The sequence below is a fragment of the Papaver somniferum genome, chromosome 11 (genome assembly GCF_003573695.1).
Source record: "Papaver somniferum cultivar HN1 chromosome 11, ASM357369v1, whole genome shotgun sequence".
Taxonomy (NCBI): Eukaryota; Viridiplantae; Streptophyta; class Magnoliopsida; order Ranunculales; family Papaveraceae; genus Papaver; species Papaver somniferum.
In genome coordinates this window covers 38,362,844-38,379,291 of record NC_039368.1, presented here as the reverse complement: position 1 = coordinate 38,379,291, position 16,448 = coordinate 38,362,844, and the positions used below count along the sequence as shown (strand labels likewise).

The 16,448-nt window shown below is 38.0% G+C and overlaps 1 protein-coding gene across 2 annotated transcripts; it reads right to left on the bottom strand.

Moving 5' to 3' along the window:
• Window positions 1-702: 702 nt before the first annotated feature.
• On the bottom strand, window positions 703-9,152 carry LOC113322905 (calmodulin-interacting protein 111-like). Of its 2 annotated transcripts, XM_026571090.1 has the most exons (12): window positions 8,796-9,152; window positions 8,504-8,629; window positions 6,323-7,227; window positions 6,028-6,232; window positions 5,075-5,282; window positions 3,645-4,201; window positions 2,703-3,132; window positions 2,402-2,482; window positions 1,933-2,123; window positions 1,668-1,855; window positions 1,169-1,250; window positions 703-872 (listed from the first exon to the last, which is right to left on the bottom strand). In XM_026571090.1, the coding sequence occupies exons 1-11, from the start codon at window positions 9,102-9,104 to the stop codon at window positions 1,175-1,177; spliced, it is 3,276 nt and encodes a 1,091-aa protein (XP_026426875.1). In that variant the 5' UTR covers window positions 9,105-9,152; the 3' UTR covers window positions 703-872; window positions 1,169-1,174. The 2 variants fall into 2 exon arrangements, with proteins under 2 accessions (XP_026426875.1, XP_026426874.1); XM_026571089.1 differs by lacking the exon at window positions 703-872 and having other exon boundaries at window positions 1,005-1,250.
• Window positions 9,153-16,448: the final 7,296 nt, after the last annotated feature.

Sequence of the window (16,448 nt, the reverse complement as noted above, 5' to 3'; positions counted from 1 at the left end):
ATTAGGGTTTTAGATGAAAATTGAAATTGAAATTTCTGAGTTTATGTGAATTACGGTTGATTTTAACTCAATTACGAACCGTGACTGGATATTTTGATGTTGTTACGGTTGGAAACAGTTCAATTACCAACCGTATGTTCTTATATCTGAGAATTTTCTTCAGTTACGATTGGTAACCATTTTAGTTTACGAACCGTAACTGAGTTACGGTTGGTATCGAGCATTTGGTTATCAACCGTAACTGGTTTTACGATTGGGTTTTCTTCAAATTTAACCAGTTACGGTTGGTAGTTCATCTTTTACGAACCGTAACTTCGATTTACGGTTGGTTATGAGCAAAATTCCAATCGTAATTAGCTCTGAAAATGTAAAAAAATTGATTTTTTTTACGTACTTTAGATAACTTTAAGCAACAAAAAGCTAGTTGGGACTAATTTAGAAGTATACCTGGTCATTTTGAGGTCCTGGTTCTTCATTTTGTTGGTTAATTTCTTCAATTGATTGAGATTGACCTTCTCCTCTAAAAATCTGATTTTGGTTTTGATTTTGAATTAATATAAGTGAAATTAATCATTAACACTAAACTTGATTATCATCACTGAACTAGGTAATCAATTATGAGGGTTAATTTGTCATTTCCAATATGTTTTTTACAAGAGACACCTTGAATGATCATGTAATGACCCTTTTTGTCCTATTAGAATGCCGCCCCTCTAATAAACCATGCCGCCCCTATAACGGGTTACCAAAAAAAAAAATTAACTACTGATTAGTTTTTAACTGAGATAAAATCCCATGCGGCCACACCCATTGACCGCTTTCCAAACTAATTCTTCAATTACAACGCAACGATATTGAAGTTGTTTGGATGCCTGCCAATAGAAAGATGAAAGATGAAGAGCTTGGTTCTTATCACAATAAGGTCTCCTTGGGGAAAACAATTAAACAAAGAAGCACGAAAGGAATTGACATCCTGAAATTTCATCTAAAACCCAAAGGTCGGATGATAACGCACTCCCTTTTATAGAACAAAACTTCTCATGTTCATGTAGTTCAAAATCCAAATTCATACTGAATATGGGTGGTACAAAAAGTGGTCAGCTGTACGTACAATTGCTTCAAAAAAAACAAAAAGAACCTGTACATACAAATGTGATGTTATACTTACATCCTACTAATGAGCCTTCGAAAGTGCAACGGCTGCAAGAAGCCCGAAAAGAGTAGCCGGCAGATGTGATTTTACTTGAGACCTATTTACCCAAACATCAAAGAATTTGTACCATTAAGAATCAAGAATTAATTTTAGATACATAACTGCATGCTTAAACCCTAAAAGTTTAAAACATGTCACCGGTTGGGTTAATATCAAATTGAATTGACAAATTCTAATATTTAAACGTCACCTAATTCAACACTCACTAAGAACAAACAAAAGAGGTGAAACAAGGACTCAATCTAAAACAGCAAGAACTGCATATTTGTTCTGTTGGTAAACTTCATTTCATCTAAATCGTATTGGGGCAGAGTGGAAATGTATATTTTACAAAAATTTGTAGTTTTTCTGTTTATGACTTAAAATGACTCTGATGTACAGGTGCGACTTGTGATTGTAGTATTGGAGACTAGGTAGTTAAGACAGCCAAAAAAAGAAGAAGGAAACAGATTACCATATCGTAACCTGGTTGGATGAGTTCCAACTCGCCCGAGGTTCCACATCATCTCTCGTAGGACTGCTGCTAACAAGCCTTTGAAATTTTCTAGATAAGTCTTGGGAAGACTGGACGTCTGACGGCTGCACTCGTTCAAGTGCAGTTTCGAAATGTGCCATTGATATTTCTGAAATTTCAGGGCTCTCCTGATAAAATTACTACGAGTAAGTAACACTTCCATTGGATGCATAATACTGTGAAAACTTGAATTAGAATGTCATACTTCAATAGCTGCGAGAGCTGCTTCACGACAGATTAACGATATATCTGCACCAGTACAGCCATCGGTGAGAATAGACAGCTCTCGTATGCTGACATCCAAACCACAAGGCATCTTCTGTATGTGGATGTGGAATATATCTTGCCGGTCAGTCTCATTTGGAGGTCCCACATAGAGTAATCGATCAAAACGTCCTGATGAAACATTTGAGATGAAGGTGTCTAGTTTTATGGGATACTCTACTCAGCGCTATTATTTGTTCTTTTGCATGAAGTAAATATAAATAAAAAAACGAAAAATATACTTTGCCTGCATGCATTTTCTTAATTTAGAATACTAATTAAACAATTATGTAAACTGATCAGGAGCTAATGGCATCCAGCATTTCATAGGGTCCACGAGGTTATCAAAACATTGAGACTACTTACTAGTCAGTTCAGGTAGATGTAAGACTGAGAATAAGAATGAGCACCTGGTCTAAGAAGCGCAGAATCGATCTTGTCTGGGCGATTGGTAGCAGCAATAACAGTAACATCAACTCTTTGGTGCAAACCTGAATAGATAACATCATCATATAAGAGCTGTTACGGTGGCGAGTGGTGGATGAATAATAATTAAAATATAGTTTAGTTTAAAATATCAGAGTTTAGTTAAGGTACCAAAAGAAGAGTACTGGTAGTAATTTCACTGAGATCAGTAAGCAGGTGGTGGCCAGTGAAAGAAAAGAAACTGTAGTTCTTGAATGTAAAATGGTATGAAAAAAAAAATCTTACCGTCCAACTCAACAAGAAGTTGACTCATAACTCTGTCGCCAACTGAAGCGCCCCCATCGTTCTCCTGTCCCCGTACAATGGCAAGGCCATCTATTTCGTCAAAAAATATGATGGACGGAGCATTAGCTCTAGCTTTGGCAAAGACAGATCTTACTGCCTTCTCAGATTCACCGACCCATTTGCTAAACAGTTCTGGTCCCTTAACTGCAAGAAAATTCAGTCCTGCTTCTGAAGCTACAGCACGTGCCAGTAGAGTTTTACTGCAACCTGGCGGACCAAACATCAAAACACCTGTCGGTGGCCGGCTGCCAATTCGCTTAAAAGCATCTCGATGCTTTTGCGGCCATTCTACAGCCTCTATTAGTTGTTTCTTAGCTTCAATATGTCCGCCAACATCATCCCACCTCACCTTCGGAACTTCAAGCGTAACCTGGTGACCAGAAGCAGGAATTTAGGGTACCATGTAAGAAATTAAGGCCTCAGAGACCTACAGACACCATTTGAGAATCATAACAGGAGAGCAATTCACTTTACTTAACCATAAGTTTCATCGGGTCAATATGTGCAACATTTTGGCGGGGTTAAAAGAACCTTGTGTCTTAAAATTCCAACTCCAAATCATACAAGGTCACAATCAATCTTTACCAGCTGCCTTGTTGTTGGCATCCACCATTACCAATATGATGAGATTTTAATTCTCTCATTAATAAATATGATTTTGGAAACAGCCATGCATTTTGGTTCTTGTCGATCTGCTGGTCTTTAATTATGGCACATTTAACAGATGCAAGATATAGGAGTTGATGCATGACATATGGAATAGGTAAATACTGTTATTCAGGCATCAAATGAATAAATGCAAGATATAGGAGTTGATGCATGCCATATGGAATAGGAGTTGATACCAACAAATGAATTCCCAACTAGAGAAATTAAGGGTACCTCTCGCATGGCACTGGGTCTCACTCTCATCTTAGCCTTTTCAAAATCATCAAACGTCACTTTAGGCAAAGTTCCTTCTTCTGATGTTGAAGTCACCTTGTCACAGCTTAGTTGAATTGAATTCTGAAGAAAAGTATAGTCATGATCATTTGGTGTACACGAACCAAATGGGCGTACATTCTCAGTCGATACAGGTGGAACTGAGGGCATTGAAGATGCAGAATCCTCTTGATCTGAGGAAGAAGTGATATGCATTGTATCATTAATGTCACCCAATGCTACGGTTATAACATCTGTGCAACTATCATCATCCTGACATGGAACCTTGGAATGCACTTTTCCTGACATCTGTCTGGCAGAATCCATAGTTTTCCTAGATGCAACAAAATGTCTGAGACAAACTAATGCAGCTTCATTGCAGAGCGCGGATAGATCTGAACCTACAAATCCATGTGTTGCAGAAGCAAGATTTTCTACTTGTGTGCTCGTGAGGGAATGGTCCATCCCGTTGAGAAGGCAGAGTAGTATATCCAACCGCTGCTTTGGGGATGGCACTCCTGAAATTATAACAATTTTGTGTGATAAGGATTCTTGTAAACAATGTCAATAAAGCTGCATACATCTAAAACCATAACACCGGCCAAAATTTATGATCTCGTGGAAGACATTAAAAGAATTCAATAAGACCATCTTCTGTGAACACTATATTAGTAGTAACATGAAAATATATATTAACTGGGTATTGGGACACTGGCTACAAGTAGCAAGAATATTTTCAAATATTTAAAGCTACACAGACCCAATCGAAACTCCATGTAGCCAAAGTTCTGGGCAGACCCTTTTAAACTGCAATTAGCCGGGAAAATATGTGCACAAGAGGCCACGAAAGAAGTTTTTCCGAGCAACCAAAACAAAAGAATCAAAATACTGAAAATTCATAACAGTATAGACAGTGCCACATGTAAAACGATCACTCAATCATAATTTTTAACACTTCATCCAAGCATCTATAATACTCCCTCCGTCCCTAATTAGATGACCTTCTCATTTTAAAATTTTATCTCTCTAAAAGTTGACCTATATCATTAGACAAGGGTATATCTCTAAAACTACCCCTTTAATTGATTATTGTTAGTATAAGAAATATGTATAATTTGATAGCCATGTTCATATTCGTCAGGTAGATGTTTTAAAATGCTTTACAACGGTATAAAGTTTACAAATATCCGTGGTATAGTTTGAGAGATGTATCATTTCCAAATTTTACTAAATAGTATCCATACGGGTATAATTAAAAAAAAATACTTAAAAAACTCTTCTCTCCTCCTTGCCTTAAGAATTGTGCAAACTTGAAAGAGGTCATCTATTTAAGGATGGGGGAGTACTAACTACTTACTTTACAGACTCAAAATGAAAAAACTGTGTAATACCTATTTCAATTTCTCGGTCTAGTCTTCCAGGGCGTCTCAGTGCAGGATCAATAGTATCAGGCCGGTTACTGGCCGCAATAACGAGTACACCTTCAGTTCTACTAGCTCCATCCATCAAGTTCAACAATGTGGCAACCATCCTTTGAGAAAGTTCTTCACCTCCATCTTTTCGTGCTGGAGCAATAGCGTCCAACTCATCAATGAACACCTTTAAAGTTAAAATTTTGCGTAGCTAATTAAAAATTTTACGTGGCAGTAACAGAGTAATAGAAGTAAAAGCTTAGAACACCATAATGAAATTATGAAACTTAGGAATAAGAGACTGTATTTAAGAGGAACATGTAATGCTAATGGAAAGAAGAAAATAAAGCAGAACTTTACTGTCCGACAACCATTAAATTATATTTGTGATTTTTGGTAAATCAAGGATACAGTAGAGCACCATCGGTTCAGTCGCTCCGCGCTTGATAGTGAACAATTACCTCGAAAAGTTTTATTAATCGAAAAACAGTCGCTAAGTGCATTCTAAATGTTGCTCAAAAAAAATTATGCCAAGATGTTTAGCTGTTGTATAATGGACCGACAACTTATGGATGTTTAGCTGTTTAGCTGAATAATTTACGGGAAAGCAAACTAGAACTTCTTGACACTTGTTTGCCGTACTTCTCATCTAGCCCTTTTGCAACATTAACCAATGATATAAGATTCTAACTCGATTTTTCAGTTTATCTGTAGCTTCCCCAGTACTCAACATTAGATTAGTCAGACAGCATATATCCAAAAATAAAAGAAGTCAGACAACATCTATCCAAAAAGAGGCCCGATGAAGGCTACGTACTTCAATTTCACAACAAAGTTAGCAGAGAACTATCTGCAAAGGAGATGGTACACAAAAGTAAAATAAATGAAGACAAGAATCTATTTTGCAAGGTTGAGACAGAAACAGTTCTAACCACAGCAGGTGCAGCTCGAGTAGCTGAATCGAAGATTTCGTGCAATGCTTGCTCACTTTCTCCATGGAACTGACTGATAATCTCAGGTCCATTTATGGAGAACAGGTTGACACCAGCATCCCGAACACATGACTTAGCTAAAGATGTCTTTCCCGTACCAGGTGGACCATGGAGAAGTACCCCTTTCGTAGGTCGTAGACCCATGCTGAAGAATTTACAGTAGTATGTCAGTAAATAATACAACTGGTGCAAAGCAGTCCATGGTTTCTTCAACACAAATTTGTTAAGTACATACCTTGACAGAGTGGCATTGACTGATGAAGAAACAATTATTTCTTTTAGCATTCCAAATTCTTTTGATAGACCACCTAATTTAGAATCACTGATCGCCTCTTTCTCAGTGATATCTTTTGATGCAACCTCTACCAGAGGCATATGCTTTCCATAAGGATTTTGTTTACTTAATGACAATGAAGTACACAGATGTACTTCTGTTTCAGCATCCAAGAAAAAGGCAAATCTCCCATGGTCCAGCTCAGGAGATTGAGCCTCATCACAAGACAACTCATATATTCCTCCGTTTACCAATTTCTGTCTAACGCCATCCGTCAATAACCTCTTTGTACCCATCACACTGAAAAAATAGGTTTCTTTGCACATAGGAATGGCAACAAGATTCCCATGGAGTAAAAGGCGATCATGTAGCCATAGTTTTGCACAAGTCTGATAAATCTCCCTTGTACATTTATCCCCAAAGGATTCTTCTAATAATTTCTTCCGATCAATTGCAGCTTCACTTATGTCATATGGAACAGACGATGCCTCAGAATCTTGGTATCGTTCAAGAGTAACACCAGGAGGTTTATGTTTCGGCTGGTACATTGCAGGCGTCTTGGGAGATGACTCCCCAATCTCCAACCGATCTTGATGTGCTTCTGCCCTAGAATTAGTTACAGACAAGCCGGTGTCATTTTCTTTAGGTCTTTCATGTGATGTGACGAGTTCTAAATTGAAATACTTGCAATTGCAGAGGGGGAGAAGAGATGCAGTCACATTTGAGTCAAGCAACTTATCAGTCCCATTTACAGTGCCTTCTGTATAACAGGTCTGGATCGGATGTATAAAAAGTGTCTTGCCGGGAGCAGGAAGGCCCAGTGTACATGAAAGGCTCCATGAGAGTCGCGCGCAGTTCTTCACTATCTACAGTACCAGCAGAATCATTCACTAGTTAAAAGCTTTATTCTAAAAAGACGACAAGGACATCATCAAGGCTTTAAAAGCCTACTCCTGCTAACTTAAAATTAATGCAAAGAACGAAGAAATGACTATGAATGTCACAAGAGGATTAGCAATTTAATGGAAAAGTAAGAATTTCAGTTAGGAATTCTAAAATTCCAGAAATAGATGGACCCATCTGTTATTGGAACATTATACAGTTTAGCTCCCGGTAGTAATCATATGTATAATAACAACTGCATGTATCTGTACCCTGTGCAAAACACAAGGCTTTTCTGTTATACAAAAAGTGATTCATACAAAACATCCTCTAACATTGTTTCATTGTCCTTTAATGACATTTAACCCGACTCTAAATTCGATTTTAAGAGATTTGTGTATGTTTTTAAAGATATTAGTCCATCCTAAAGAATATCCACTCATTTGAGAACTTATTTCTGATGACATGAAGTTATCTATTTGAAGATAACGCTATACCTCAATTTAACTGTTCTAGATGATGCGAGCATATTTCAAATAGTTTTGAACTTTTTCAAAACGGGTGCCAAAGTGGAAGTACAAATAATGAACTGAAGGTTGCGACCCACATAACTGAACGGCTCAAGTATTAGAAGATTAAAATCTGTATAACATGGTCTCCTGAAATGGGAAAAGTGATCACATGAGAAACAGTTTTCTCATGTTAACGAAAACCATAATCCTATCTTTCACATAAAATAGTTTCATCTAGAAGATCACTATGACTGAACTGGTGTGAATGGTTAAAGGGTGTAATCTTCATTCACTTTCTCCAGCCGATAACAATGTTACCATCCAAGGTATAAGAAGCACAAGTGTATTGAAGCACTCAATGACTAGGAAGACAATGCTGAGAAGGCGGAAGCAAATGCCCCTCGAAAGTAATTGAAATCGACCCTCATTCGAAGTAAGCTTCACGGACAACATGTTTTTTTGATATTGAAGTTTTTTTTGTATTCCTTGCACTCAATTTATTTTGCGCTCGTAGGTAATTTAATATTCACATGGTTTTTGGTAGAGGAAGGGTGATCTTTAACCAAAAATACATAAATGGCTTGTCTTGGTAAATTTCAATAGTTTCTGTTGAAAAGCAAATGTACAGATTCTCTTTACATTTCAAAGCTTGTTTTTTGAGAAGAAAGGCGATATACAAGAAATATATTAATGTAATTCCTTTTTGTTTCCTAATACCAGAAGGATGTAATGTAATGTATATTCAAACCTCAGAAGAAGGATATGCCCTTGCCAGCGCAAAAAAATTCCCTACTCTGTCATCCCCACGTTGATTTGATAATGACTCAAGAGGAGAGTCACTGAAGAGTTTTTTTCTAGAAGAAGCAAGTGAGACCTGTCAATTACCAAATAATGTCACAAAAAATAAATAAAGCTAGAAATTTCATAAAATAAAATATGTAAATTAAGATTGTTCATTTTTGTCAATCACCAATATTAGGACTGAGAATTTGCATTTTGAATTAAAAAAAAAATTGCCGCATAAAAATTAAGTGAATTACCGAAACAATGGAGCCTGGAGTTATTGAGGAAGAGAAAAAAGGTGATTCCGAAAGCCAAATAGTAGCAGCATTAGATCCTGAATAAGGCTTGGAACTATGGATTTGACCAACTAAAGCAGATTTTGATATCAGAGATGGAAACTTAGTGGATGCAATTTCAAGTAGAGAAGCATAAAACTCTTCTTCTTCGTCATCATTACTGAATTCGTTGTCTGTTTTTCTTGCCGATGATGATACAGGGTCTGCTGAATATGAGAGCTGCTTTGATATTTGCGGTGTTTTTGAATTCTTTCTGGGTTTAGAAGGCATACTGTCTCTCTGATACAAAAATCGACTCCAAAATTTTCTGCTGTGCCCGGAAGGGTTTAGGGTTTCGCTAACCACAAAACTAGTGATATTTAAGACTGGGGCTTTTCATATGGGATACCTTTTAGTTTTGTGGGTGGGCTAACCCCTATGGGCTAGATTGAACTGCTAGATTGGCCAAAAATTGTTGCAAATCATGAAAAAAATGTGGAAAAAAAAAGTTAACACTAGCATTGGATAGTTCTCTCTCCTAACAAGTGCTCGCAGTTCAACTAGCAGCGAGATTGAAACGCTGATTGGTTCAGCGCTCAAAAAGTGTTTTTAACGCTGAACGGTTCAGCGATGGGAGATAAATTTTATGATCTAACGGTTGAGATTTAAAACGCTAAACCAAACAACGTTTTATATTGGTCCCAGATGACGTGGATGACCAATCTAGCTGCTAGATATCTATCCCATAAGACTTAGGAGGTTGCCCTAGCTGACATGGATGGCCAATCTAGCAGCTAGATATCTAGCCCATATGACTTAGCCTAAGGCTAACCCCTATGGGCTAGATTGAACTGCTATATTGGCCAAAAAGTGTTGCAAATCAAGAAAACAGTGTGGGAAAAAAGTTAATACTACTTCTGGATACTTCTCTCTCCTAGCAACTGCTCGCAGTTCGACTAGCAGCGAGATTGAAACGTTGAATGATTCAGTGCTCAAAAAGTGATACAAACGCTGAACGATTCAGCGTTTTAGGAATATTCCAGGGCATCAGCGCTGAACTATTCAGCGCTTCCCCGCACAAAAATATATAAGTTAAGCGATGTTCGGTTCATCTTTCACCTTGACGCTGTACTGTTCAGCGTTTCGCTGCTAGATTCGCCATGCCGTAGGACTTACGAGGTTGCCCTAACTGACGTTGATAACCAATCTAGCAGCTAGATATCTAGACCATAGGGGTTAGCTAAGGGCAGTTCCTATGAAGAGAGTATATTTCTTTATATTGATGATTTGATCCCACTATATAGACTCAACAAAAAGGAAAATGGTTGGGTGAACGGGCAAATATGAGAAGCCTATTATTGGGGTGTCACATTCCAATAGGGCTTCACATAATAGGACAAAAGCGGATCACCCATAAATAATTTCAAAAACTCCCTTATCCAAAGTAATTTTATAATGACTAAACAACCCTTAAATGGTTAGTGCTAATAATCTAATTAACTAATAATTAGATTGATAAGATTTTTTATATAATTAGTGATAAAAAATCATATTAAGTGATTTTTGTGGGAAGAAAAAGTTGAAAGAAAAAAAGAGAAAATTTGGAGATTTTTTTCTAACTAAAACCCTAGATTTTAAATTACCAACCAATGTTCTTTTATTTCTCAAAATTGATGAAAGTAAGTAAAAAAATTGAATTTTTTAGCTTTTCAGAGCAGTTTACGGTTGGGTTTTTCCTTCGTAGCCAACCGTAAGACAAATTTACGGTTAGGTGATGATGAACTCCTGTTTGAGGATAAGAACTGATTCTGCTGTTTTTGGTAATTTCGGGTGTGTTAATGAGAAACTAATTCAAACCCTAAACAAATGCACTACACGGGAATGCTTTTAAGTTCGAGAGATCAATCTATAAGACTCTGGCCTAAACCAAGAAATGGCCGTTCCAGATTCAATTCGGTCACAAGGTGAAGGAGAAGGGTTGATCTTAGGGAGGGAAGCGGAGAAGGTGTTTGAGATCAGAGTATTGAATTATGAAGGTGTAGCTGTTTATGACTTGCGTATCGGAAAATGGTTTCTGGCTACTTGTGTTGATAACACTTGTGTTCTTTTCCTCAAAATATATTGAAAACCTATTTATACAAGTCATTGAGCGCACCATGATCTCTTAGGAAGTGGAGGAAGTTAATTAGTGGAGAGGTGGTTTGTGCGGAAAGTAGTGATCATCATGTTTTCGTTATGAGGGAAAACTGATCACACGTTCACCCACTACTCTCAAAACTGTTAACCGTCCGTCTTTCCTGACACTCTCTCGTAATGGGCGTGTTGCACGCCGCACGCTGTAAACCGCCAGACCAATACCCTAGTGAGCATCCCCCAGTTTGTGACATGTTTGATGTCTCGAGTGAATGGGTCAAGTCATGTGACTTGCCGCTAATCAGCAGGTAGTACTTTTAGGTCAAATAATAAACTATTTGTAAAACCGATATTTATAAAGCATAGCTTATAATCGATGTATGTAAAGCATCGCTTTCGAATGCAGCTGAAAATAATCGATGTGTTAGAAGCATCGTAGTTTTTGAGCTCGATCGAATTAGTCACGGATTGAGTGTCTTAAAATGGTAGCGCGATCGACCTCTTTTGGGTGATCGTTCGAGTGCCCTATGAGCGAACTACCACCTGGTCGATCACTTCCTGTGGAGGAGTGATGGCCGATGGTCATAATGCTACTTTGTTAGTTTTCTGAAAATAGATCTACACCATCCAACTAGGATGGCGAAGTTGGATGGTCGTGATCGATTTGCGGAAGTTGTTCAATGTCGTTGACGCAATTTTTAGGGTTTAGAGGCCGATCGGCCAACTCCCTTTGAGCGAGCGATTCGAGGCGCTGCGTGCGTATTTGAGTAGGTCGATCGACCATGTACAAAGGTGGGTTTCCAGTGAGCATGCTGACATCTCCTGGGTCACCTAAAATTAAATCTAAGCTACTCAAGGTGGATGGTTATGATCGATCTGTGGCAGTAATGTTTTGGCGCAAAGTAATTTTAGGGTTTCTTATAACAGCGCGTTCACGCTACTTCGGGAAAACGTTTTGATATGCTCTGGTTTTGTCGTGGATAGGTCGATCGATCAAGGGAGGAGTTGGGCCAATGGTGAACACGTTGGCACCTCTTTGATCGCTCAAGATGCGATCCAAGCCGTCCAACTAGGCCGGCTAAGTTGGACGGACGTGATACGTTCTTGAGACCCTTTTTGTCAGTATCAGCTCGTTTGAACTACTTTCATGCAGCATGAACGCCCATGTTTGGGTCTGCGTTCAAAGTACTTGTGAATAAGCTTCATAGGGCTCGATTGACTAGAATATTAGTGGGCCCGCCGATGATCACGTCGGCGCTTTTTTGATTGCCCAAAGCTCGATCTAAGGCGTCCAACTTGGCCGTCCAAGTTGGCCGAATGTGATGATTTTAAGACCGTCATGGTCGGTCTAACTCGTTTGGGCCTTCTTTTTAAACGGCATGAACACCCGTGTTTGGGTCAGCGTTTGAAGTGTTCGTGAACAAGTAGAAGACTATTCGATCGATTAGGGTACTAGTGGGCCCGTCAGTAGTCACTATAGTGAGCCAAGTTGGACGAATGTGATGATTTTAAGACCGTCCTGGTCGGTCTAACTCGTTTGGGCCTTCTTTTTAAACGGCATGAACACCCATGTTTGGGTCAGCGTTTGAAGTGTTCGTGAACGAGCAGAAGACTATTCGATCGATTAGGGCACTAGTGGGCCCGTCAGTAGTCACTATAGTGAGCCAAGATGGACGAATGTGATGATTTTAAGACCGTCATGGTCGGTCTAACTCGTTTGGGCCTTCTTTTTAAACGGCATGAACACCCATGTTTGGGTCAGCGTTTTAAGTGTTCATGAACGAGCACAAGACTATTCGATCGATTAGGGCGCTAGTGGGCCCGTTAGTAGTCACTATAGTGATTGCCTAGTTCTGCTAGGAGTAGTCTAGGCTTGTTAAATCCGCGGAAAAATCGTGTGGCCCTGATTATTGTTGAGATTGATATTAACAGTCTAGATTTTCTTTAAGGAATATGTGTTCGACCACGCTAACTTTAATTAAGAAAGTGCGTGAACGCGTTTATCTCTTTGTCAGATAGCGATGTAGCCTGTATGAGTATTTTTGTGCAGAATGCTGGCACTTCGGGAGATTCATGCTACTCTACTGAGAGTGAACACTTCATCGTCATGTCATGTCAATAATGAGAGTTCGGCGGAGAACATAGCATATACAAATACTAGGCAAGTCATGCATTAGTTGGTAATGCTGGCAAAATAAAATCCACAAAATATCTGGGATTGCTAGTACGCGCACCATTATGGGTGAATTTCATATATATATATATATATATATATTGAATTGTTAAGGAGGGTTTTTGCACTCGTCACTTTTCAAATGGATTTTATCTTTGCAGGACATCAGCGTATTAAAATACAGGGTTTTACAGTTTTGACCCTGAGCTAAAAACCACCATCAACAACTCCTAACCGTAACTAGGTAAAATTAGGAAAACCCAATTTTAAACCAGTTACGGCTAGGTTTTTTAGGTCGAAACACAACTGTAGATCGGTTACGGTTGGTTTTTTTTTTTGTCGAACCCAAATGTAAAACAGTTACGGCTGGGTTTTTAGTGATCGAACCTAACTGTAAATCAGTTACGACTAGGTTTTTTTTTGGTCGAACCCAACTGTAAAACAATTGCAGTTGTTTTTTTTTTAGGAAATTCCAACCGTAACTGGTTCTAAAACCTATTTTTTTCTACAGTGTTAATCAATCTAACCATTTCAGATGCAATTGGTTTGTTGACTACCATCACTTCTATCAATATGCTTCTTTCGCACCTTTCATAGAGAATTCAATCGACGATTATAAGTTTTTCGAACCGTCGATTGATTGAAGTTGGTGAAATGGTTTTGATTGAAGAAAAAAAGAAGAAGGAGGGAATGATATATGGTTGATGAAGGAGAGGAAGTTAAGAAGAAGAAGAAGAAGAAGAAGAAGAAGAGGATCATATCTTTAAATAAGAATTAGGTTTTGATTTTAGTTTTTAGGTTTTTATTTTAGTTGAAGGTTGTTTTAGACATTTGGTATTGAATCAAGAATACCCCATAACCAATTATTTGGTCACTAGAAATCCAAGTGAATCCCCTCTATTGGAATGTGACACCCCAATAATAGTCTTCAAATATAATGGTTTGTCCACTGCGGTTATTGAGCAGCCGCGCGTTTCATCTGTGCGGATCATCAACAGCCGCCAGCTGCTTCACTTAATCTGTGAGGTCCTAGTAAATTCGTAGGCGGCGTCACGTAATCCACACGACCCATCTCTACCCGCCAACAACTACATTTGAACGGCTACAAATTCAATCATCCAACGACTCTCTTCTAATTTCCTTTAAATATTACTCATATCAACTTAGAATTCACAACCTCACCTCTAAATCTCTCTCAAAAATCACTAAAAAAATCTCTCCAATAGTGTCTCCAAAATTTCGTGGTCGTAAATACACTTTAAAAGAGGATTTAGTTATTTGTAGAGCCTTTGTATTTCAAACAAACGATAATATCAACGGGAGTGAAGCCACGTCGATTCATACTTTGTAGCAGAAATTTTTTAAAATGTTCGTCGCAGAAATATGGAACTTGTTTAATCGTGAGGTTGAAGGATTGTCCCATCGTTTTAGTGTAATTAGTTGGGAAATATTAGGAATTCCTAGGTTTACTAGTGCACAATCACCGTAATAAAGTGAAGGGTGAAGGTGTAGATAAAGTGGAACCAAGAAAACTAGCGATGTGGGAAGTATCTCACGACAAACCTTTCGCCTCCAAAACTTGTTTCAACATTCTTAGAGAGCTCAACAGATTCAACCCCTTCAGCATCCTAGATGCTCCATTACCCAGCAATTAAATGAGGACATTAATATTGATAGTTATGTAGTAGTCGCTTTAATCTAGTGTACTTGTTTTAATATGATGTAGTTGGTTTAATCCAATGCAGTCTGTTTTTATTATAAGAAAGGTTTAAATTAGTTATGATATGATGATGCAAATACAAATAAATTTTTATTGATTAGATAAACATAACACCAAACTAAACATAAAACGATTGTGAATCAATTTTTCCGTACATTTTAATCAGTCCACTCCACTAAGAAACACCTAAGACATTTCCAAAATTGCTTTATGTATGTGTCTTCTTCTATAGAAGTGTAGAAATGCATAAAAGTCATGCAATCGGGCTTTGAGCATCCACTAATTCTTTGTGGACAATATTTGAATTCATGATCTCCATCTCCACAATGATCGCAATGTAATAACTTCTTATTCAATATAGCTTTAAGTTTGAAGTTTTCTTCTTCTTCTTTAACTTCATAGCATCATCTAGCATATGTGGTTCCTCCACATATCTGGTATCTTAAACATTGCAAATACCTGATCTTTTCCAGTTGTGATTCAATGACCATTATGATGCGTGAACAACTTTCTTGTGGATACTTTGAATACATCCAAGAGCATTGCATCATACTGTAGTTATCCATGAAACATAATGGACAAACCTCTTTTTCTTTAACACATAATATTTACTTCCCTTTGATTTTAGAAAACATGGTGGATGGTGTTGGTAGAGAAAGATAAATGTAGGTCGGGTTGATAATGAAAGTTGAGTTTGTTAGAGAACTGCTCGGTCGAACTCGCAAGTGTTGCTATCTCAATCTTGTTTGTCAAGTTTAGTTGCCAAAACTGTAAGTCTTGATTTCTAGTCTACTTATAGCTATGTCTCGAATTAGGATAGAATGTGTAGTTGAGCTTTAGCCTTCACGGCGTTCATCGATTGAAGACGAACAACTACTAAGGGGAGTTTATGTAACTTCATCAACAAAAGGTATGTGGGGACTTGAACTCATCTATCACTCAGAAGTCTATTTCTATTCTATCTCCTATTGAGACAAAAGTCGAATAGCTATGCAGAATTATTTTATACACATTTGATATTTCGAGCTGAGTTTAACTCGCTTACATATTTCTCGAAATATGTGTTGGTAAGCTTTCGTTTTAACAAAGTTCATCTTTTATTCTTGACAAAAGTCAAAAGATGATCATGTGAAAATCATCTGGTAACATCTTACATGATCTGTGTGAGACGGTCATTTGATGTAGGCTCGAAATGTTTTGTATTGATCTATTGATCACTTGAAAATTGCCTTGAAGATAATAATTTGTGTGAGACAGCTATTCCCGTCTTCTAAGAATGTTTCAATGATTAAAATGGAGTTTAGAACGATTAACCATTGATTGGATATAGCACAGTATGTGTACTTGTATGCTAACTGTTGCAAGTTATTCCAAGTCCGGGAACCATAGTATGCATACCCGTATGCGTACTGGTTTAACAGTTGAAGTCCGAGAATTTAGTATGCATGCTTGTATGCATACTGGCTTAACAGTTCAAGTCCAGGAATTCAGTATGCGTACCAGTTTGCATACTAATTCAACTGAGTTCGGTCGTGAAAGACAGTATGCGTACCAGTTCGCATGCTGGCGGACAGACCAAGTCCGGAACTCTAAGTATTCCTACCCGTTT